This window comes from Erpetoichthys calabaricus, chromosome 4, assembly GCF_900747795.2.
Source record: "Erpetoichthys calabaricus chromosome 4, fErpCal1.3, whole genome shotgun sequence".
Classification (NCBI taxonomy): Eukaryota; Metazoa; Chordata; class Cladistia; order Polypteriformes; family Polypteridae; genus Erpetoichthys; species Erpetoichthys calabaricus.
Genome location: NC_041397.2, coordinates 2,967,363 through 2,990,695, shown reverse-complemented (window position 1 = coordinate 2,990,695; position 23,333 = coordinate 2,967,363). Strand labels below are relative to the sequence as shown.

Sequence of the window (23,333 nt, the reverse complement as noted above, 5' to 3'; positions counted from 1 at the left end):
CCCTTGACACATATTTTTAGGAAGTCACTACACACTGGGGACATTCCGAAGGACTGGAAAATGGCAAATATTACCCGCTATATTAAAAGGGTGACAGGGCAGATCCAGGCAACTATAGGCCAGTAAGCTCAACATGCATCACAGGAAAATTAATGGAAGGAATTATTAAGGATAACATTGAGCAACACCTGGCAAGGACAGGACAGTCAGCATGGGGTCAGAAGAGGAAAGTCGTGTTTGACTACCATGCTGGAATTCTATGAGGAGGCAACAAAAGGATACGACCAGAGAGGAGCAGACGAGATTATTGACATGGACTTTCAGAAAGCATTTCGTAAGTTATGCCACATGAGAGGGTGGGCATCAAACTAAAAGAAGTGGGAGTCCAGGGTGTGGTGTGTAGATGAGTACAGAATTGGCTCAGACACAGGAAACAGGGTGATGATGTGAGGAACCTCATGAGAATTGGGTGATGTTAAGAGAGGTGAACAGCAGGGGGCAGTGCAGGGACCAATGCTATTTTTAATATACAGTGGTACCTTGAGATTCGAGTGCCCCAACATATAAATTTTTTGAAATACGTGCCGTCACTAGGTTGATTTTTTTTGCCTTGAGTTACGAGGCAAAATTCAAGATACGGGCCATCAAAGAGCTCGTCGCCGCACATTCTGAGGAACTGATGACGGAGGAGTTGACGGAACTACAGACACAGCAACATACGGGAGGTTCTGCAGGAGATTGGTATCAGAGGAGCCAGAAGCGGAAGAAGTTATCTCTTCAAGTGAGATAAAGGGAGTGTTGGCAATGTGGGAAAAGGTTTCTAACTTTTTTGAAAAGAAACACCCTGAAAAAGATGCAACTGGTCGTGCAGCGGCACTCTTTAATGACACTTGCCTAACTCATTTCAGAAACATTCTAAAGGGGAGGAAGAAACAAAGCTCCTTGGACAGGTTTCTATTGAAACACCCTGCGAATGAAACTGACGAAAGTGTGGCAAAAAAGGAAAAAACTAGTGAAGAAGAAAATTAAGTTAATAATACAATATGCTACTCGGCTACGCCAACATCTGCTTATTTCTTTAGATTTTCTTTTATAAATTAGGTTTTATTTTGTTTGTATACAATATTTGTTCATTATAAATACATTATTCTTATGTTGAAAACATTGGAGTGTTTTTTTGGGGGGCTGGCACAAATTAATCTCATTTCAATTAATTTCAATGGGGAAAACTGATTTGAGATACGAGCATTTTGAATTACGAGCTCGGTCACAGAATGAATTAAACTCGTATCTCAAGGTACCACTGCATAATATATAAATGATTTAGATAGGAATATAAATAACAAGCTGGTTATATTTGCAGATGATACCAAGATAAGTGGATTGGCAGATAATTTGGAACCCGTTGACAAGTGGTCATCCGGCTCCGTGAAGAGCATTACTTGTGTTCTGTTTTTGGGTGTTGAAATTACCCCATTTTTTTGACACCCACTGCACACCCCAACTATCTGGAAGGGAGTCTCTCCCTGATTTGCTTTTATTAGGATTTCTTCCATTTTTTTCCCCCTACAAGATTTTTACTTATTTTTTGGCAGTTTTTTCTTGTCTTCTTTGAGAGTCAAGGCTGTGGGTCGTTCAAAAAATAGGGCTTGTTAAACCCCACTGAGGCATTCTGTGTGTGATTTTGGGCTATGCAAGAAGTAAACTGATGTTATTCTGACTATACAGTGCATCCGGAAAGTATTCACAGCACTTCATCACTTTTTCCACATTTTGTTATCTTACAGCCTTATTCCAAAATGGATTAAATTCATTTTTTCCCTCAGAATTCTACACACAACACCCCCATACTGACAACGTGAAAAAAGTTTACTTGAGATTTTTGCAAATTTATTAAAAATAAAACAACTGAGAAAGCACATGTACATAAGTATTCACAGCCTTTGCCATGAAGCTGCAAATTGAGCTCAGGTGCCTCCTGTTTCTCCTGATCATCCTTGAGATGTTTCTACAGCTTCATTGGAGTCCTCCTTGTGGTAAATTCAGTTGACTGGACATGATTTGGAAAGGCACACACCTGTCTATAGAAGGTCCCACAGTTGACAGTTCATGTCAGAGCACAAACCAAGCATGAAGTCAAAGGAATTGTCTGTAGACCTCTGAGACAGGATTGTCTCGAGGCACAAATCTGGGGAAGGTTACAGAAAAATTTCTGCTACTTTGAAGGTCCCAATGAGCACAGTGGCCTCCATCATCCATAAGTGGAAGACGTTCGAAACCACCAGCACTCTTCCTAGAGCTGGCCAGCCATCTAAACTGAGAGATCGGGGGAGAAGGGCCTTAGTCAGGGAGGTGACCAAGAACCCGATGGTCACTCTGTCAGAGCTCCAGAGGTCCTCTGTGGAGAGAGGACAACCTTCCAGAAGGACAACCATCTCTGCAGCAATTCACCAATCAGGCCTGTATGGTAGAGTGGCCAGACGGAAGCCACTCCTTAGTAAAAGGCACATGGCAGCCCGCCTGGAGTTTGCCAAAAGGCACCTGAAGGACTCTCAGACCATGAGAAAGAAAATTCTCTGGTCTGATGAGACAAAGATTGAACTCTTTGGTGTGAATGCCAGGCATCACATTTAGAGGAAACCAGGCACCGCTCATCACCAGGCCAATACCATCCCTCCAGTGAAGCATAGTGGTGGCAGCATCATGCTGTGGGGAACTGGGAGACTAGTCAGGATAAAGGGAAAGATGACTGCAGCAATGTACAGAGACATCCTGGATGAAAACCTGCTCCAGAGCGCTCTTGACCTCAGACTGGGGCGACGGTTCATCTTTCAGCAGGACAACGACCCTAAGCACACAGCCAAGATATCAAAGGAGTGGCTTCAGGACAACTCTGTGAATGTCCTTGAGTGGCCCAGCCAGAGCCCAGACTTGAATCCGATTGAACATCTCTGGAGAGATCTTAAAATGGCTGTGCACCGATGCTTCCCATCCAACCTGATGGAGCTTGAGAGGTGCTGCAAAGAGGAATGGGCCAAACTGGCCAAGGATAGGTGTGCCAAGCTTGTGGCATCATATTCAACAAGACTTGAGGCTGGAATTGCTGCCAAAGGGGCATCGACAAAGTATTGAGCAAAGGCTGTGAATACTTATGGACATGGGATTTCTCAGTTTCTTTATTTTTAATAAATTTGCAAAAACCTCAAGTAAACTTTTTTCATGTTGTCATTATGGGGTGTTGTGTGTAGAATTCTGAGGAAAAAATGAATTTAATCCATTTTGGAATAAGGCTGTAACATAACAAAATGTGGAAAAAGTGATGTGCTGTGAATACTTTCTGGATGCACTGTATGTAATAATTTACAGTCATGTAGCGACGTACCAAAATAGCAGATTAAAGAAACTTAACAAAAAACAGCAGCCTGAAACTGTAACATCATAGAGAAGAAACACTACTTTGTGTATAATAAGATATATTTCTCTAATTTTATTTTTAATTAATGTGAAATGCTTTAAATTTGAATTTCAGTAAAATTTTTAAAAACCAAGAGAACTGAACTATGGAATTTTATGTGTTACGTATCACACTTAATGCCTGAAACACACTGCATTAGCTGCTGTGGAATTCTGGAAAGCTTGAAGAAAGGCAGCCACCAGGACCTTGAGATACAAGCAGGAATCAAACCAGGATGATCTGCCAGTACATTGAGGACCACTCTTCCAATATTAGTCACTCGAGGCTAAAATGTCTATTTTTGACACGTGGAAAAAAAAATAAAAATAAATAACATGGAAATGCGGGGAGAATGTGAGCAAGCCAGGAATCAAACAGAGCTCCTCTTAGCCAACACGTATTTATGGAATCTGTATATACTGGGAAATTGCTAACATATTTACTTTTTAAATATAGAGATGCAACTATTTATATGAGGGGGTGTCAAGCTAAAGTTAGAAAATGGGACAAACTTTAACAAAACTGATCATGTAATTTCTCAATGTCGTCTCCATCCTTCTCAATGCACTGGCGCCACCTGCCTGGCAGTGCCCAGATACCAGCAGAATAAAAAGCTTTTGTTTAAAAATAACACAAATTGAGTCCTCATTGATCACACACAGTGCCTATTCAAGACAGTCACCCCTTAGATGTTTTCATATTTTATTAATATACAACTCTGAACCACAGTGGATTTAGTTTGGCATACCCCTTGGGGTCAGAGCACAGGGTCAGCCATTGTACAGCACCCTTGGAGCAATTACAGATTAAGGGTCTTGCTCAAGGGCCCAGCAGAGTAGGATCCGCTTTCCTCACATTGTCACCACCCAGATGTATTTTTAGCGGTCCAAAAAAAAAAAAAAAAAAAAAGGTGGAGATCACACTGTGCCAAATCTGTCAAATAAGGAGGACGTGGCGATACCTCAAGCTTCAGTTTCTCCAGACAAGCCTTGGTGTTCTTAGCAGTGTGTGAGACAGCAGTCCTCGCCGCTTGGATTGAATAGCAGGCTTCACGTTGGTCTTCAACAAGTCACAGTAACTCGCACTAGTGACTGTAAGACCCCTCGGCATGGAGTGTTCATCAATAACTTGGGTGCACGAGTGGCTGCGAGGACGAGACAAAACCTTTTATTCTGTTGATACCCAGGCAGGTGGCAGCAAGAGCATTGAGAAGGGTGGAGACGACATTGAGAAATGACAGCATCAGTTTTGTGAAGGTTCACCCCATTTTCTAAGTTTAGCTTCACTCCCCCTCGTACGTAAGACAATGTGGATGAAGAAAGATAATGTGTTGATTCAAATGTGTTTGGGGCGGAGTGGTGGCTCTGAGGCTAAGGATCTGTGCTCATATCCCGAAGGTTTCCGGTTCAAATCCCCATCACTGCCAAAAGAGATCCTACTCTGCTGGGCCCTTGAGCAACACCCTTAACCTGTAATTGCTCCAGGGGTGCTGTACAATGGCTGACCCTGCGCTCTAACCCCAAGGGGTATGCGAAAACTAACAAATTTCTAATACAAGAAATTGTATAAGGCGAAATAAAGAACAAAAAAAAAAATCCCTTTTTTCAAATTCAAAAATAAACATTGTCAAAACTCTTACCGAGAATGTTGATAGCAGAGTGACCGTGTCAGTCTTGTTCACAGACTTGACTGTTGTTAAACAATCAGTTACCTGTAAGAAGCACAAAACAACAGACACCAAGTTTAAGGAACATACAAGGCTGACACAAGTAAGAAACTAATATAAACACCCATAGCACACTAGTAGGACACACAACGGTAATTTATACTGTACAAGGGAAAACAACAAAGACAGGGATCTAGGATGGTGAACTACGGTCCACTCATGGCATGCACAAAGAATCGGACATGATGGCAATTCCACAGGAACCTATTGGGATATTAACCAAAAACTTGATCATGGATGCTCATTCCTCTAACCCAGTGCTTCCTAAACTCGGTCCTGGGGACCCCCCTGTCCCAACAGGCAGGTTCTGTTTTTAATTGGACTCCTGGGCTAATTAAGTGAACTGCTATATTTCCCAAGTTCTTTGTTTTGGAAACAATATAGAACTTAGAGAACTAAGTTTGGTTAAAAACAAAATGCACCAGGCAGTTATGTGGGAATAATTTTTTCTTTTTAACAATATTTTCATCTTGATTTTCATTCTATTATTCCAGGTGTTCTAATTGTTTAATTTATCCATTATTTACTAATTAGTGGGTATGACGCTAAAGTAGTTTGCAGCTTTTGATTATTCTGTGCTGTTTGCCTGGGTGTCTGCTCTGCTCGTTTTTAATTACCATTAATAAGATATATAGATATATAAATATAATGAAATCAATAAAGGAGAGTTAAACATTTAAATCTCTAGTAAAAGCAGAAATATTTCTAAATGGCTTATAAATGTAAAAAAACTGCTACTGTGCTTTTCTGAATGTAGAATAAGAGATAAAAACATACCAGCTAATTAAGTCTTTCAGAGTTATTTTTATTTTTTGTGTTTCTTTTCTCCCAGGGCTGAATATTTTTCCAAAAACTAACTTTTTTTTAATAAAAAGAACACAAAGCAATGGTTTAACATATCATATCAACAAAAAAAGTATTTATTTTGACAAATGTTACTGTCTTGCATGTTATATAAGCCTGCATACTCTATGATATCACATACATGTTACACAGCACAGCCTGATCTCACTCAAAGCAGCTACTGCAGTCATTGCCGAATTGCACCCCTTACAATACGTGTTGCACTGGTGCCTCCTTATCAATTGTCTGTTGCTGCACTTTCTCACATACTGTATATTGTTAGTGTATACTGCAGAGAGACAAGTCACCCGTTTGACATTGTGCCATGCCATGCCAATGCCACCAAGTTATCCGCCCGCATGAAAACCGGATTGTCACCTCTTTTCCTCTTTAGCCTGTGAAGCCATTTGTCTCCTGTTCACCCTCACTGTGCCACAAGCTCCAATTCCTCTGCTCTGTAGCTACATGAACAATTCTGGTGATGTATAAAAATTGTCCAAATGTACACAAAATGACCCAAATGTTCATAGCCCTGAAGCAGCTCCAGCACAACCGGACTTGTCAAGGGACAGTTCTCTCTTTTTTCCTGTATATGTGATTACTTTCAGGCAGAAACCAGTGTTTGCTTCTGCCAGTACAAAATCCTTTATGTCATACTTTGTGGGCTTGTCTGGCATATATTGGCGGAAAAAAAGGCGTCCCTTGTATTTTATCATTGATTCATGCACAGACAAATCACAGCCAGGCTGATAAAATTGTTTATCTGTTGGTTCCACAATGTCAAGCAGGGGCTGAACTTTACACATGGCGTTATAGCCTGGCTCACCCCTTGGGATTTGCTTCTGGGTATCACAGAAGTGAATAAAACTTTGCAGCATCACGTACCTATCATCACGCTGCAAATCCTGTCCAAAGTCACCAGGGGACAAAGCACGTTTGGACCAATGCTCCCTGAAGTTATATCACCAGTCTAGTCCCATTTCTATTTGTAAGGCCACAAAGCCCTTAATCTCGTCTTTTGTTGTGGGTTTCCACTTTGAAAAACGAGAATGCGGAGCAAGCGCAGCCCACGATTCAAAAAATTGCTCTGCATACCTGTTTGTCTCGTCTGACAGTAGCTGAAAACCAGCATCAGGAGAGAGCAGCCTGAAGTAGTCCAGCGGCTGGTAATCTGTCATGTCCAACAGCAAGCCATGCCGTCTTGTGAAGTCCGGTAGCCAGTTTGGCTCCCACAGATTAATGTCTGGGTATTCCTCCCATGTGAATCTTTCCATAGCTGCATCAGCTGTGCAAATGCACTTAGCTGGCATCCGATCAGCTGGGGCGGCATCGGCTGGTGTCCGATCAGCTGATGCCGGCTCCTCACTCTCTTGCTTGATCACGTGATCACTGTCAACAAAAATCAGAGTCCGACTCAGTGATAATGCGCAAAACATCGTCTACTGAGTATTTTGTTTTCTGCACTCGCTTCGCTCCCTCGTGAGATGTCGATGCCATCTTGCCTTTGTTTACATTTCGTAACTCACACACACACAAGGAGTCAATGAGTCTAACATTCCTCCAAGCAGAGAGGGAATGCCTGTGACGTAACAGTAAGTTCTGTCATCATTAAAAGCCGATTGTCGCCATCTACCACTGGAGGTCGACTTTTCTCGACATGCGCCCTCAACCCATCCTGTTGACAAAAGTCAACATCCGCCCTAAAAGAGTTAAATGAGATCAGCATTACCAGGTGTTGTCCCCGATTATGAATGTGGTCGGAACAAAAACCTGCAGCCACAGGGGGTCCCCAGGACCGAGTTTGAGAACCCCTGCTCTCACCTACCTGGCTTGTTGTGGTGAGCCAACACCTTTAGCACAAAACAATCTTTATGTGAGGTAAGAGGAACTGAGCTGTGCACTGGCCAATCACCTCTCCAGTGTTGGGGTGAACGCTTCCCATGTGTCACGGCAAGTCTTTGTTGATTCCTGTACAGAACATTCCCTTGATGTTACACACACGTTAGCGGCCATTCAGGTGACAGTTTACACCAAGTTGGGTTACCTGTCTTAATTCTGAATGACTCTTTCATATCACTCAGAGTTATAGATCAGACTTGTACAAAATTAGTTACATATCAGGTATGTGAGAGGCTCTTACCTTAGATAAAAAATCTTGCTCAACTCTCTCCATTAGGAGGTCTGCAGGTTTTTTTTCATAAGACTTGTAGGTCTCGAGATACCTGCCTGCTTCTTCAGGGCTGGAGAAAATACAAACACAATTAGTGTGTCTACATGCACTTCAAAAATCTGATTATTCACGGAAATCCGACTTCAAAAAAACAAAACAAAAGCAAGCCCTAGTCCTAAATTCCAATTAAAGAAATCTGGTTATTGGGCGCTGGGACGCCTGACTGAGAGGTAGACTTCTCTGTGAATAATCGGATAATGCAGCTGCGTAAACCCTTAACACTAGAATTACCAGAGTCTACGAAAAAACACTCGTAGATCCAGCCCACCTTAAAACCGTTCTCACCTCTCTTTTGTCTTCTAAATGTGCCGATTAAGACGAGCAACAAGCAGCCAGCTATTAAATCCCCCACCGTCGCAGAACGTTCACCAAGTTCTCCCAGCTCGTGCCTTGTTTGATTATCTGGGAGTGACTGAACTGCTGGAGTTTTACAGTGGAAATAATAGATCGTTATTTGGAACACACGCGTTTCATGTGTGTTCCGTTTCTACAGTAATCTGTGTAAACACATTGTTAAAACAGAAACTTTTTCATATTGTAGTAATAAATGTTACAAAATGTAAGCATAAACTATAGAATGTGTGAAGCCTGATGTCCAAACATCAAATAAACACTTTCACAAAAGGTTTGAGTATAATATAACACCTTCCGTGGCGTAACGCTAAGATTTGCAGACTCAGAGCACAGCAGCCCTGTCATGCCTTAGAGACCCGAGTTCAATTCCCCGTTGGGGAGGAAGTATTTTTTTTTTTTCCTTTGTAACCTCAAACGGACATAAAATTTATAAATTGGTATGCACTGTAAATCGTTAAGTTTAAAATGTCGATTGCGGTTATTTCTGTTGATTAATTCATGCTTTTTTTACTTAGAGTCAGAACAGGAGCTTATTCAGCTAATTCAGCTTCTGATGTGACTCCAACAGCGCCACAGTATAAATTCACACCCGATCTGATGCTGTTTGTTTTTAAATAATATTGCATTACTTCGACAATGTTTTCTGATTGGTACTATTCGCATCATAAAATGATTTCATCAAAACGTCACATATATTTGTCTCTTTCTTTTTTTTAAATGCCAGCATTTTGTTTTACACAGCAACTGGCCACCTGCATGTTCTTGCGCGCACTGAATAAGACAGCGCTATATGCAATCATCAGATTCAAATGTTAACAGTTCACACACACGTTCTTACATTTACAATGTGTGTACCTGTTGTAGTGTACTCACTTCTCTCTATGCTGTGGTTTCTATTACACACCTGAACTGGAAATGGAAATTCTCTGATGTGGAATCAGTTCTGTATGGTAGTGGGCGTGGGTGTGAGTGGTGGACATAACTGGGAACGTGCGTGGAGTTCTGAGATAATGAATAGAGCTGCAAATTACAGGTGTTTGTTCAGTGTAATAGGAACCATAGCACAGAGAGATGTGTACACTGCAACAAGTACACATGTGGTAAATGTAGGAAGGGCGCTCCTTGGGTGAGCTACTGTATAGCATGTCTTTATGTGAAAACAGCAGTGTCAGATGGGGTAGGGAAGGATCCTGAACGCGACAGAGAGAGACAAAGCTAACCTTTACAAATATCATAAATTACACCGGCTGTTACAGACTGAAAGCAAAGGTATCTTTTTATTCTAAAATACTAAAAATAAGAGCAGTTCACTTCTCAAAAGGAACTCAAGCAGGAGCGAACTTGTGACCTCTTGATATTGTTGCGCCACGGCGGCAGTCGTAGTAAATGAGTGTCAATGTCGCACACTAAGGCAGCTTTTTTTTTCGGCAGTTATATTTTTGAATAAAAGCGGACTTGTTCCGTTATATTTGTACCTTTCGTGAAAGTGTTTCTTTGATATTTGGACTTCAGGCTTCATACGTTATATAGTTTATGCCTACATTTTGTCATTTACTACTAGAATATGTAAAACGTTTCTGTTTTAAAAATGTGTTTACACAGATTACTGTAGAAACAGAATGCACATGAAATGCGTGTGTTCCAAATAATGATCGATTATTTCCACTCTAAAACTCCACTTCACTCTCAGATAATCAATCAAGGCATGAGCTGGGAGAAGTTTGTGCACGTTCTAAGTCAGTGGGAAGATGGAATAGCAAGCTGCTTGCAGCATGTCTTTATCAGCACATTTAGAAGACAAAAGACGATGGTGGAGAGGTGCAAACGGATTTAAGAAGCGATTTAAGGTGGGACGGATCTATGAGTTTTTTCGTAGGCTCTGGTAATTCTTGTGTTAACCGGGTTACTGTTAAGGATTCTACCCAATGAAACAGAAAATCACAAATAGCAAATATTACTGAAAACTCACCTCCAGGCCAGTATGAGTGTGCAGTCTGCCATTAGACAAATTCTGGCCAGCTCCTTCAAACAGTGATGGGGATCTTTCTAAGAATGAGAGGAAAGAAAAAGAAACTCATATATTGTGAAATGGTTTAAGGAAGAAAAGTAATAAAGATACAAAGGAATTCATTATAAACCAAATGTCACAACGTCTCCTGAGCGGATGTGTGTGTGTGTGTGTGTGATCGCTTTTTGTAGGTGGGAACACCAGACTGTATTTTAGTGCACTAATGCAAACCTGAAGTTGTTCACTCACAATCACCATGCAACCTGACAGAGGTTGAGCAGTTTTGCAAAGAAGAATGGAGAGAAATGGCAGACCTGATAGAGAGAAACCTGTAGGCTCAGAGTGAAGGCTGGCATGGCGGCCATCTTCTAAATACTAACTTGGAGGAGTGATTACTTCCAAAAAAAAAAAAAAAAATTTGTGTTTCATATTTTTTATGAATTTAGACCACTTTGCAGAAGTCTGTTTTCACTTTGACATTGAACAGTATTTTTTTTGTCAATCAGCATCCAAAATTAAATCCACTGTAATTCAATGTTGTATTAGAATGAAATGTGAAAACTCCTAGGAGGTGAATACTTTTTATAGGCACCATATATGTGTTGTTCATGTGGTGTGGGAAATTCTAAAGTCAACACTTCAAACTAGAAGCCTGATTGGATGTTGAAGCTGAGGGAGTGTGGCGGTGCGTGTGCCACTCCATGCTTCCATCTTCCTTCTGGGAGCTCTGTACCCGACACCGTCGGTAATGTCACCGATGAGCTAGACAGCGAGGCACAACAAGTAGAGCAAAGGGATGGTGCAAAAGTGCCAAGTACTTTTATTTAAAATCAACAAACAGAAACAACAGTGTCCAAATAAATAGTGCAGTGCTATCAAACGTCTTCATTAAATAAATAATCCATTAAAACGAGGGAAAGGTGGAGGTTAAAATCCAATACAAAAAATCTTCCAAAAACAATGAGGTTAAAGCAATGGCTGGAAGCAGTCTTTAAAAACACAAAGCCCCGTGTCTTTCTTCTACTGGTGACTCCCCTGCTTTTCTCGTCCAGGCTATGCACCAGGGGAGCCACCCTACCTGCACCTGACCTTCTCTCTGCCTTCTCCTGCTGGTTTGTTCGCCTCACCGATCCCTTACTCCGGTAGGCTCCACCAAATCGTGACTTGGGCTCCCCAGCGACCAGGGCGCTCACGCTGGGGCTTTCACGTCCCAAATCCCGACTCCCACTGCCTTCACTGGCCTTATGCGGCGAACCATCCTCCTTCCGGTCACTGCTGCTCTTCACAAAATGTTATACACACACACACGCACGCACGCAGAGTACATATGCATACTCATTAATATACTGTGTAAGTGCAGGAGTGGATGGACTGGCATCGCAACTGGGGTGGAAAGTGATGCTATGCACTGCCAGGAGGTCATAATGGATTGTCAACGTAATGGTAGAATGTACCCCAGTTGGGATGGCTCGTGCCTCCTATCACAGTGGGGGCATTTGGGCCATAATGAATGGACTGGAACAGTTTATCCCCCAAACCGGAAGGTGGCAGTGCTCCCCTGGTACGGTCCCAGTTTGGACATTCTCAGGATATCATGTGACCTGTAATCTGGAAGAACAATCCTACCAGGGTCCCTGGGTGTAGCCAGAGGGTGCTGCTGACAGAAGATCTCCCTACTCTGGGGAACTTTCGCCTGACCGAAAAGTGTTTCCTATGGGCTATGCCCTAGCACCAGAAGGACTCCCAAGTCTTGTACAAAGGAAACCACTCTGCCTTACCCAGAGGACTCAGAGTCAGGAGGTAGAGGGCGAAACTCACATAGAGGAGTGGAAGGAGAGGAACTTGTCGAATTGTTATTTTTGCCATTGTCCATCTGTCAAGGTTGTGTTATTACTCATTCATTCATTTTCCACCACTTATCTGAAGCCGGGTTGCGGAAGCGACATTCTTAATAGTGAGGCCCAAACGTCTTTTTCCGCAGCCACACTTGCCAACTCATACTGTGGAATCCCAAGGCGTTCTAAGGCCATTGCAGTGATATAATCCTCCCAGTGAGTCCTGGGTCTTCCCCGGGATTTCCTCCTAGCTGGGCCACTGGGAGGCATTCAGGAGGCATCTGCATCAGATGCCAGAACCACCTCAATCGCCTCCCTCTTGATGTGGAGGGTCAGCGGCTCTACTCCAAATTTCTAACAGATGTCTGTGCTTCTCACCCTGCAGACGGAGCTCATTTCGTCCGCTTGTACACAATCTCATTTTTTCAATCATTACCCAAAGTTCATGACCATAGGTGAGGGTGGAGATGCAGATCAACTGGTAAATTACAGAGTTTCACCTTCTGACTTGACTCCTCCTTCACCACTACAGATCAGTACAGCGACCGCATAACTGTGCTGGCCGCCCCAATCCATCTGTCAATAATTTATTTGAACCAGAGACCAGGTTTTATCAGGTGTTTTGGGTGGGGGTCTGGAGCGCTCACTAGTGGTCACAATTATTTTAGACCGAAGGACCACTGCCAGTCTCATCTGAAATATGGCTAAGGTTTGACCATGTGGTATGTTCTTTACCTCACGATTCTTACTTTTCATAGTCTATTGGATGATTAACTGCTCTGAGCTTAGTAATGGCTTTGTCTAGTCAGAGTGGCTCAAAATGAAGAACGAGTTTACTTGGTGCCCTCCAATAGATCTACTAAATGAATACACACACACAGGACCTTTTGCAGCTTGTCTTCAGTGATTATATAATAAGAAATCCACACCACCACACACAGCGCTGGGAGAAGAATCATACAGCAGGAGAGACTTCCTAGCTCTCTAAAGCACAGAAACTTGTATCTTCCTTATATACTAGCGAGTAAACAATAAGGTAATATTCCTTTACAGTGTGTCTCCATATTCTTCTTTAATACATTCTAATGACTACAGGATGAGGTGAATGACAGACACCATTACAGGGTGCCCCTGCCTTTCTACTTATATTACTTTATCGACTTCAGCTCAGCATTCAACACAATTATTCCTCAGCAGCTGACGGAAAAGCTGAGCCTGCTGGGACTGAACACCTCCCTCTGTAACTGGATTCTGGACTTCCTGACTGAGAGACCTCAGTCAGTCAGGATTGGAAACAACATCTCCAGAAGCACCACACTGAGCACTGGAGCCCCTCAAGGCTGTGTGCTCAGTCCATTACTGTTCACACTGCTGACTCCTGACTGTGCAGCAACGCACAGCTTTATTCACATCACAAAATTCACCGATGACACGACTGTGGTGGGTCTCATCAGCAACAACAATGAGTCAGCATACAGAGAGGAGGTGCAGCGGTTAACGGACTGGTGTAAAGCCAATAACCTGTCTCTGAATGTAGACAAAACAAAGGAGATGATTGTTCACTTTAGGAAGTCTAAGAGTGACCATCTGCCACTGAACATTGACGGCACAACTGTGGAGGTCATCAATAGCACCAAATTCCTGGGTGTGCACCTGGCAGAGAACCTCACCTTGTCCCACAACACCAAGAAAGCCCAGCAGCGGCTCTACTTGCTGCATAGGCTGAGGAAAGCCCATCTTCCACCAGCTACTCTAACAACATTCTACAGAGGAACCATAGAGAGCATCCTGAGCAACCATCACTGTCTGGTTTGGAAATTGCACGGTCAGGGATCACAAAGCCCTACAACAGATAGTGAAGACAGCTGAGAAGATCGTCAGTGTCTCTCTTCCCTCCATCATGGACATTTACACCACATGCTGCATCCGCAAAGCCACCAGCATTGTGAATGATCCAACACACCCTTCACATTCACTGTTTACACTTCTGCCATTGAGAAAAAAGGTACAGAAGCATTCGGGCTCTCACCACCAGAATGTGTCACAGTTTCTTCCCCCAAGCAGTCAGACTCCTGAACACTCATGGACCGGACTGATATCTCATATATGTGTTCGACTCTGCAGTGTTGCACATTTGACTCACATGCACCTTGTTATATACTGTATTATGTGTCTTTATGTTATGTGTCGTGGATTCTTCACTGTCCTGTGTTCTATGTAGCACCATGGTCCTGGAGGAACGTTGTTTCGTTTCACTGTATGCTGTACTACTGTATATGGATGAAATGACAATACTCTTGAATCTTGAATTATGAATCTTGAATCTAAAGTCCTTTGACAGCTTATTGCTGGGGTTGATGACTTTATTACAAGTATCAGCTCTCAAGCCTGAATGCAAAGACTTGTCCCTCACACACAATATTGAATGTTTTTATTTTATGAGAGATAACCCTCGTATTTATGAAGCTACTACATGGCAGTCTGCTTAGGAGGTGTGGGGTCTTCATATGACACAGACTACAACAATTATGAAGAATGGCACTGCTCTGTGTAAGATTTTAAATGACACCTCATGAACACTTCGCATGCAGGTCTCAAACAATCCAAACTCGTTCCCAGTTAAGACTCTTGCTGGTAACTGGGAACAAAGAGGAAACTCACCACATCCACTTGAACCAGCAGCACCCTCAGAGTAAATGCCTTCCCAAGTTGTTTCAGACGATCATGAATGTAGTTGGGATTCAAGTTATGATATCGAAGACTGAAATATTAAAGCAAAAAGATTTAAAAAATACAAAAAAAATAACTGTTAATCAAGTAATAGACAGAATAATACATACAGGGTGAGTCGATAAGAAGTGCCCCATTTCTCCAGGTCATTGCTTGAGGTAGAGGTAGCCAAGTGGCTTGGGGTGGAGGTCCTTTGATAGGCGATCCCTTTTAGTTTCTAGTCGGCCACATGCCTTGGTCCGGTGTGCACCGTTGCTTTCGCTGTCTAAGCGTTCATCAAAAACAACAAATCCATCATCACTACGCAACACGCCTTCCGAACGCACTTCAGCATTCCACCTAATGGAGACGTCCCAAATAGGAAAGCAATTCAAATTTAGACAGATGGGTGCAACACTGAACAAAAAATCTCCAGGCCGTCCTCGGACTGTATGAGCGCCTGAAAACATCCAAGCTGTAAGGGCAGCCATTTTGCAGTCTCCTAGACGTTCAGCTCGCTTCAGCCTTCGGCATTTCCAACACGTCTGATTTTGCACGAGGCCCTTCATTTCCATCCATACACAATGACGGCAGTGCAGGAACTCACAGCGAGACTGGGAGAGCTGTAGACAATGGCAGACCATTCATCGAGATGTCATGTAACGTCAGCGATGAGGCGCATTTCCATTTGAATGGTTGGGTAAATAAGCCAAACTTTAGTTATCGGGCTGAAACCAACCATCATGGACTTCATCAGAGACTCCTGTACAGTAAGCACACGTGTTACAGTTTGGTGCGCCGTTGCAGAATTTGGCATTGTAGGCCCTAAGGGGGGAGCAACGGTCACCGTCACTTCAGAACGTTACACTGAAATGCTAGTGAACTTTCTGCGGCCCCAACAGCTGGATGCCTGGAGCAACAGCTCACATGACGCGGAGATCCATGCATGTTTTGCGGGAGATGTTTCCAGGGAAGCTGACCTTCCTGCGTGGCGATGTCGGGTGGTCTTCATGTTCGCCTGATCTCGCTCCATGTGGGGCTCTCTCAAGTCACAGGCATACACAATACCGACCTCAAAACCCTGAAGCCCTCAAGGACGCTATTCACCCTGAAATTTCCACTATTCCCCTTGAAATGGCCGAACGAGCCATGTAAGCGTTCACAAATCGTCTCAAAGAGTGGATTGCTAATGATGGCCACCACCGTGAAGACATAATTTTTAATACACAGTGGGAAAAAAATCTATTTCTTGTGTCGTAATGAAATTTATTTTATCTTGTAGCATTTTTGCAAAATAAATGTTTCAAATGTGGTACTTCTCTTTGGCTTACTGTGTATAAACACCTCAATCCGCTCGGAGAAACAAATCAGAATTATCCCAAAGGAGAAATAAAGTGTGCATTTTTATCAGGAAACTTAAATATGAAGCAAGCTTGAGCACTAATATAAAAAATATGTGTTTTTGAGTCTTTTGGGGGAAAGAATGGCACTGAAAATGAATGTGCATCTGAAGTGGCTGCTTTGTCTCCACTGCTGCTGATGGTCTGAAGCAGAGCACGGACCCCCTTTGGTAAAAGTGACATATCGGTCTCTCTATTACAGTATATAGTGCCTTTCAATCCCGCATAAACAATTTCTTTCATATGTCTATTATATAGTGCCTTTCATATCCATCATATTTATGTTTATCTATTATATGTAGGACTAGGGGGCTTCGCTCACTAACCCCCCGTGCCTGCACTACGCACTACCCCTCTTTGCAGTTCTGCCGCTCGCGTATGGGGAAGCGGATGTACAATTTACTAACTATTTTACATTACAGCGAGTGATTAACCACAGTAAAACTTAATTTGAAAGTAAATTATGTTTCATGTTGCGTTACAAGTTATTCATTGCGTAATGCGATTTTGTTCTGTTTTGCTTAAGAATTAACATGCAAATACTTTTTAAACTTACACTTTTACTGCAAAACTTCAGTAAAAACAAATTTTTTGAATTCCGTTTTCGTCAATATCGCATTGAATTGTGATTCAGTGTTTGGACTTTCATCGTGACAATGCGATGTTTAACTGCCGTCTCAGAATTTTGTTTCTTTCTCTCTAATAAATAAGCCGACTTTTTCAAATGTTTAGCTCAGTGATTTGTTAATTGACTTTGTAAAAAGTATTCTAACAGGAAACTGTTAGCGTTTTATTACGAATGGCATATCAAGATCTCCTTTGGTGTGTAATGTTATCCCCTGAAGATGAACTCCATTACCTTTCTTGGATACATCCTTCTTTCTACAGTAATTCGTGTGGTGAAAGACCAGACTATGTTAACGGTTGTAGATATTCTCCGTAACATTGTAAGTTGATGTTTTCATCTTCCTCACCATCACCACCAACTGTTTCAGCAGAGTCTACTGATACGTGTTTAACTAATTTGACGTGTAGCTGATCGATAATTTTGCCGTTAATTTGTTTGACTACATCGTTTCTCGGTGCTCGTGTGCTCCTTTCTTCCGTTGATAACCCTTCGGGATGAAATTCTTCAATAAGATTTGGACATCATAAGAACTTAAAAGTGAGGAAAACATAAAAATTTATAAGAGCTGAGAGAGCAAGAACTGTGTCTGACAAAGCATTGACACCAATGAGAGGTGAGAGGACCGTGAGATGACCGTGAGAGGGTGTGGGCCGTGAACCGGAAATGGTGGAGAGGAGGGCGGGACTTGAAAAAAATCTCACGGCCAAAGTCTCGACTAGCGGGACTTGAAAAGATCTTCCAAAAAGTCTCGTCACAGGATTTTTTTTACATAATAGAGGATATACTTTAAACTTCTTACAGTACCTTTTACATTTGTCTATTATATACATTTTAGAACAAACACCAGCATTCACTGCAGCTCTCCAGACCCAGGACATGCCTGCATTAATATTAAATTAAATTGCATTTTGCTTATAGGCTTAGAAGTGCAAAAAATAAAGGAGTGAATTTCAAACCTGAGGAAAAGAGCGCATGTTGTCTGTCCCAAGACGTAATCTGGAATGATATCACCAAACTCCCAGGGCACATTTCGTACAAACTTCAAAATTGGGTTGCCTCTCTGGATGAATAAAAAGAAGCAGGAATAAGCCACGCAACAAGTATTGGACATCTGAAGTGTTTGAAAGTTAAGATTTTAAAAAGAAGAGCAGCATCTCTCCAATGAAGAAGAAAACACAAAAGAACACAGCAATCTTTGTAGTTTTCTGACCATCTCAGTTATGGAGTCAAGTCACTACCAGCCATTTTGGTTTTTTTTTAGCAAATCTGTAATTTTTTTTTAGTTTAGACCGAAATGAGACGTGAAACAAGCCAACAGATGACCAGCTAAACTGGAACATCAAACTCCAGCCCATTTCACTCTAACCAGTTTCTTAATGAGAAGCCAATTCATCCATTCATCCATTATCCAACCCGCTATATCCTGACTACAGGGTCACAGGGGTCCACTGGAGCCAATCCCAGCCAACACAGGGCACAAGGCAGGAAACAAATCCTGGGCAGGGCGCCAGCCCACTGCAGGGCACACACACACACACACACACACACACACACACACACTAGGGTCAATTTAGGATCGCCAATGCACCTAACCTGCATGTCTGTGGACTGTGGGAGGAAACCCACGCAGACATGGGGAGAACATGCCAACTCCACGCAGGGAGCACCCGGGAAGTGAAGAAGCCAATTCTTGCTGCCAATTAAAGCCGTTATTGAATATCAGGACGTGTTGCTGCTCTCATTCTGCCACAGCAGACTGTTGATTTTCTGTTTTATATTTTTCTAAGACCACCATCAAGATGTTTTATTGACCTGAGAAGACCAACATGACCGAGACCTTCACCTTTCTTTATTTTCAGGTGAGCTGGTCCTGTGGCGGCTTACTTTGTGTCTCATTATTGTTTGGCTGCTCATTAAGGAAGGGGGTCTGAGTCACGTCAGTTAAAACTGAGGCAAAACAAGTGAATCCGCAGCAAAAACACTTTACTAATTAAAAAGATGGTTAAAATGAAAACCTGCAGCCACTGTGCCCACCAAGACCAGAGTTGGACACCTGTGAACTAAGGGGGTTTGAGTCACGTCAATTAAAATGATGGAAAAACAAGAGAATCCGCAGCAGAAACGGCTCACAAATTAAGAAGATGGTTAGAATGAGAACCTGCAGCCACTGCGGCCCACCAGGACCAGAGTTGGACTCCTCTTGTTTACACGATTTGCAAATCATTGTATCGTTTTTATTTATACTTTACAAAGTGTCCCAACTTTTTTGGAAACAGGGGTTTAAAATGCAAAAAATGAATAGAAGCGAATGCATCACAAGTTCAAACATGGAGATCTCATCACCCCTGAAGTGTCCCGTGCCGCTCTCTCCCACACCACCCCTTACCTGTCTCAGACTGACGATGATGCTGTTTCCACTCCCAGGTGGTTTAGGGGCACAAACGGCGGAGGGGACGCCTTCATTCTGCGTGTCCGTGCTTCCCGTTTGTAAATTTCCCACCAGCTGCTCTTCTTCCCAGTTTGACCCCTGGTTTTCCAACAAAGCCCCTGCGGGTTTCTCGATGCCAGCGGAGACGTCGTACTTTGGACGTTTGGTTTCCTCTTCGGGTTCAGATTTTGACGTGCAGAGCGGGTGGTTTGTGTCTCTGCTCTTGGCCTCTTTTTTTGGGGACACCCAGTCAGTTTTACTTGAAGAGGAGGAGGCCTTCTGTTTAATGATGAACTCGCTATAGGAGAGGGGGTGAGAATCCGAATCGGGCTTTGGTTGTGTAGCTTTAGCATCGCTGTCCACGGAGAATTTGAACAATGGCTTCACCTGCGTGAGAAATGCAAATAGAATAGAAATGAAATTAGGTTTCAGTCTGCAGACAATAACGACATCCTGAACAAAACTCGGCCTTATCAAGTTCAGGTTTATCATCCTGGCTAACAGAATAAGGACAACAACATCATTTATTCATATAAAACACATCTTCATACAAAATATTTAGCTCCAATTGCTTAATACGAAGAAAAAAAATTCCTTTTACAAGAAAAAAATAATAGATATAAATAAAAATAAAAGCTTGCAAGGTATGGAGAAACAAGTCAAACAGATAAAGCCAAAGGTGTGCCTGTCTGCTACGCACAGCCACACGTTCTCTGCACAGACTGCTACAGGGGAAGGTGACGGGCTGAACATTTTCCCTCTTGGGGGGCTTTATTTAGTGCCTCAACACAAAGTTGTTCCTTGCTGTGGGTTTAGTCAGTGAAATTTTGGTCTGAGGACTAAAATACTCTGCACCTGGGAAATTCTATTTAGTGACCAAAGCTGCCATTTTAATCCAGCAGCCATACCACCTGCACTTCAGAACGGGTCACCCACCTGACGCAAAGCGTGTTCGGGTCCGGCCAGTACTTGGAGGGGAGAGCAACTGGGAAAAGCTTGGGTGGCTACTGGAAAATGTGCTGGTGAGGCCAGCAGGGGGCGGGAACCCTTTGGACCCCACAGCCCCAGTGCAGTGACGTGGGGGGACACTGTGCTGTAAAAATGGTGCCATCCTTTGGATGAAGATGTAAAACTGAGGAACTGACTCTCTGTGGTCATAAAAGACCCCTGGGCATCCTAAGTCAAGAGCAGGGTGTATCCTGATGTCCTGGCTAAACTGCCCACCACGGTCTGGTCATTCTGGACCCCCTAAACATCCTGTGACTGTCTCTCTCATCACTTCATCACCTAACAGGTCATGTGTGGTGAGTGCACTGGGGGATGTGAGAGAAAAAACACGAGACCCTTGAGACAAAACTCTACTGACAAACACAGGAGAAGATGATAAAATAAAATTCTGCAAATGAAGTAAAAAGTACTGAATTCCTGCCCATGCCGAGACCTTGATTTATTTGATTTCATATAAGCTAAACAAAAAAATAAAAGTGTGAATTGTGGTGTGAAGTACCCCAACACCTAATGAAGCAAGACCCACCCACACCCATACAGTCTCTGTCCTCCAACTTGTTATCTCCCACCATGCTGATGTGGAAGTCACTTTGGATGAAAGCCCAGCTATTAACAACAAGCGCCGGGCAGGCTGGCTTACCTGCCTTGTTACCGATTCGTCTATTCGTTGAATTCATTCGGAGGTGATCACCTTTTCATTCTTTCAGTAGTTAGCATTAAACTGTGAGCAACGCAGGAGGAAGACGAATAATGATGAAGATGAAGACGAATGCACAGGTGTTCTGACATTTCAGCATACTTTGCCAGAACAGCATACTGGTAGTGCAAACTGATAGCTATATCTATCAGTTCAAGATACCTTATCAAAATAACATACCTACTTGTTGTTTTAGAAGAGGTATAACGTTCTGATGGCTACATTTACACGGTCAGAATAGCATACCTGTCCTGTTAGAAGTGGTGTGATGTTCCTACATTTACTCCTACAGCCCAAATTTGTCTTAGGTAAACTTATATTTTATGTAGAACTACCTAACAGCAGTTAGATACTGTCAGTCAGTATATTTTCAAGAACTATAACAAAATATAAAAAAAACTCAGTTATGAACAAAAAAAATCCAAGTTTTATTAACTGTTTGGAGCAGACGCGCAACGTGCATGAAGTATCTTGCTCAAATCGCAAGAAACAACTTCAGAAAACTATAATAAAACTTCACTTTCAAACAGTACACCTACATTTTGTATGAGTGGACCGCTCTTAAACTGTAGCTATATAACGAATGGACAGTAAAAATGTTACTAATAATGCGCAATTACTTACCTTTAGTCGGTGGTATCCTGAAATGATAGACGAGCGAAACAAAGTTTAGCGCATGCGCAAATAACGTGTTAACGTTCTGCGCGTGCGCATTAGCCCACATTATGCCATTCTGATAGGTATGCTGAAATGTCAGAACACCGGCATAAAGAAAGATTACCGGTTAAGAATGTTACACGTTTACAAAACAGGACATACGGTGTTAAATGTACATGTGAGCCTGTGTGTTAGTTTGACACGTTACTCAACATCCACATGAAGTCGCTGCACTGCCAGCTTAAGACCTTGAAGTTTTCCTCAATAAATTACAGTAACGAACTTTAAGCGATAATAAGAGAAGTTAAAGTCCAGTTTAATTAATAATAATTCTTTGCATTTATATAGCGCTTTTCTTATTACTCAAAGCGCTGAGCAATTGCAGGTTAACGACCTTGCTCAAGGGCCCAACAGAGCAGAGTCCCTACTGGCATTTACGGGATTCGAACCGGCAGCCTTGCAATTGCCAGTGCAGATTACTAGCCTCAGTGCCACCACTCTGCCAAAGCATCTCGTTACTCGTATAACACGGTGTTTAATTTACAACCAACGACGGGAACCTATAGAACAGTAATCCCGCAATGACATCAGCGCTGTGGCGCGGTCATACGATACATAAATTAGGTTACAAATTACATTCAGATTTCATCCACACTTAAACAAATCAAAACTGAACGTGAGACGACCGTTCCTGACAATAGTCACTAACAATATGATTGATTATACAAACCACAAAAAGACAAATACCGGTGTCGGCTCTTTATTAAATATAGAATCTTCCAAATTGATGTTAAACCTCATCTTTTCCATTCCTGTAACATAAGCTGCTAAATGAAGTTGAGAATTACGCCGGTTCTTTATCGCACTCCTTCGGCGACGCCATGACACCCAAGTCCGCTGAAACTCAGACCTAACCAACAGATCAGACCTAACCAACAGAACCAACACTCGTCGCTCACGGCACGTTCTCGCTAGTCTAGAATCTGCGCAGCTTTTACAGATGATTGGCTAATGTTCCTCGTTTTTGGTACACTGAACGTCACTGTTAGGTCACACGCCTGCGCAGCTCACCTACTTGATTACTGAAGTTTCTTCTACTGAAGTCTGTGAGGAATTCCTCCACTTTTTCCGTAACAAAATTAATCATCTAAATAATTCAACTAACATAAATACATCGTCTGTTTAGATCTCTCCCTGTTTTCCCACTCCATCCAGCTCCTTCTCTAAGTTCTCACCAGTCACATCTGCGTCTGTTAATAACCTGCTTTGTAAGATGAGGCCGGCCACTTGTGTACTGGACCCCATCCCCACCACATTACTTAAATCCTGCCTTCATGCCATAATCCCGACTGTTAC

At 42.5% G+C, this 23,333-nt stretch overlaps 1 protein-coding gene across 1 annotated transcript in view; it reads right to left on the bottom strand.

Annotated features, from left to right (window-relative positions):
- Nucleotides 1-22,880, bottom strand: part of LOC127527461 (DNA excision repair protein ERCC-1-like) — a 45,571-nt gene extending 22,691 nt beyond the window's left edge. Inside the window, exons 1-7 of the mRNA XM_051926358.1 lie at nt 22,725-22,880; nt 19,574-20,002; nt 18,144-18,247; nt 15,112-15,211; nt 10,577-10,653; nt 8,164-8,263; nt 5,094-5,165 (exon numbers count right to left, since the gene is read on the bottom strand). Of these exons, the coding sequence (XP_051782318.1) occupies nt 5,094-5,165; nt 8,164-8,263; nt 10,577-10,653; nt 15,112-15,211; nt 18,144-18,247; nt 19,574-20,002; nt 22,725-22,787 (945 nt within the window). The 5' untranslated portion in view covers nt 22,788-22,880. The remainder of the gene's footprint in view (nt 1-5,093; nt 5,166-8,163; nt 8,264-10,576; nt 10,654-15,111; nt 15,212-18,143; nt 18,248-19,573; nt 20,003-22,724) is intronic.
- Nucleotides 22,881-23,333: the final 453 nt, after the last annotated feature.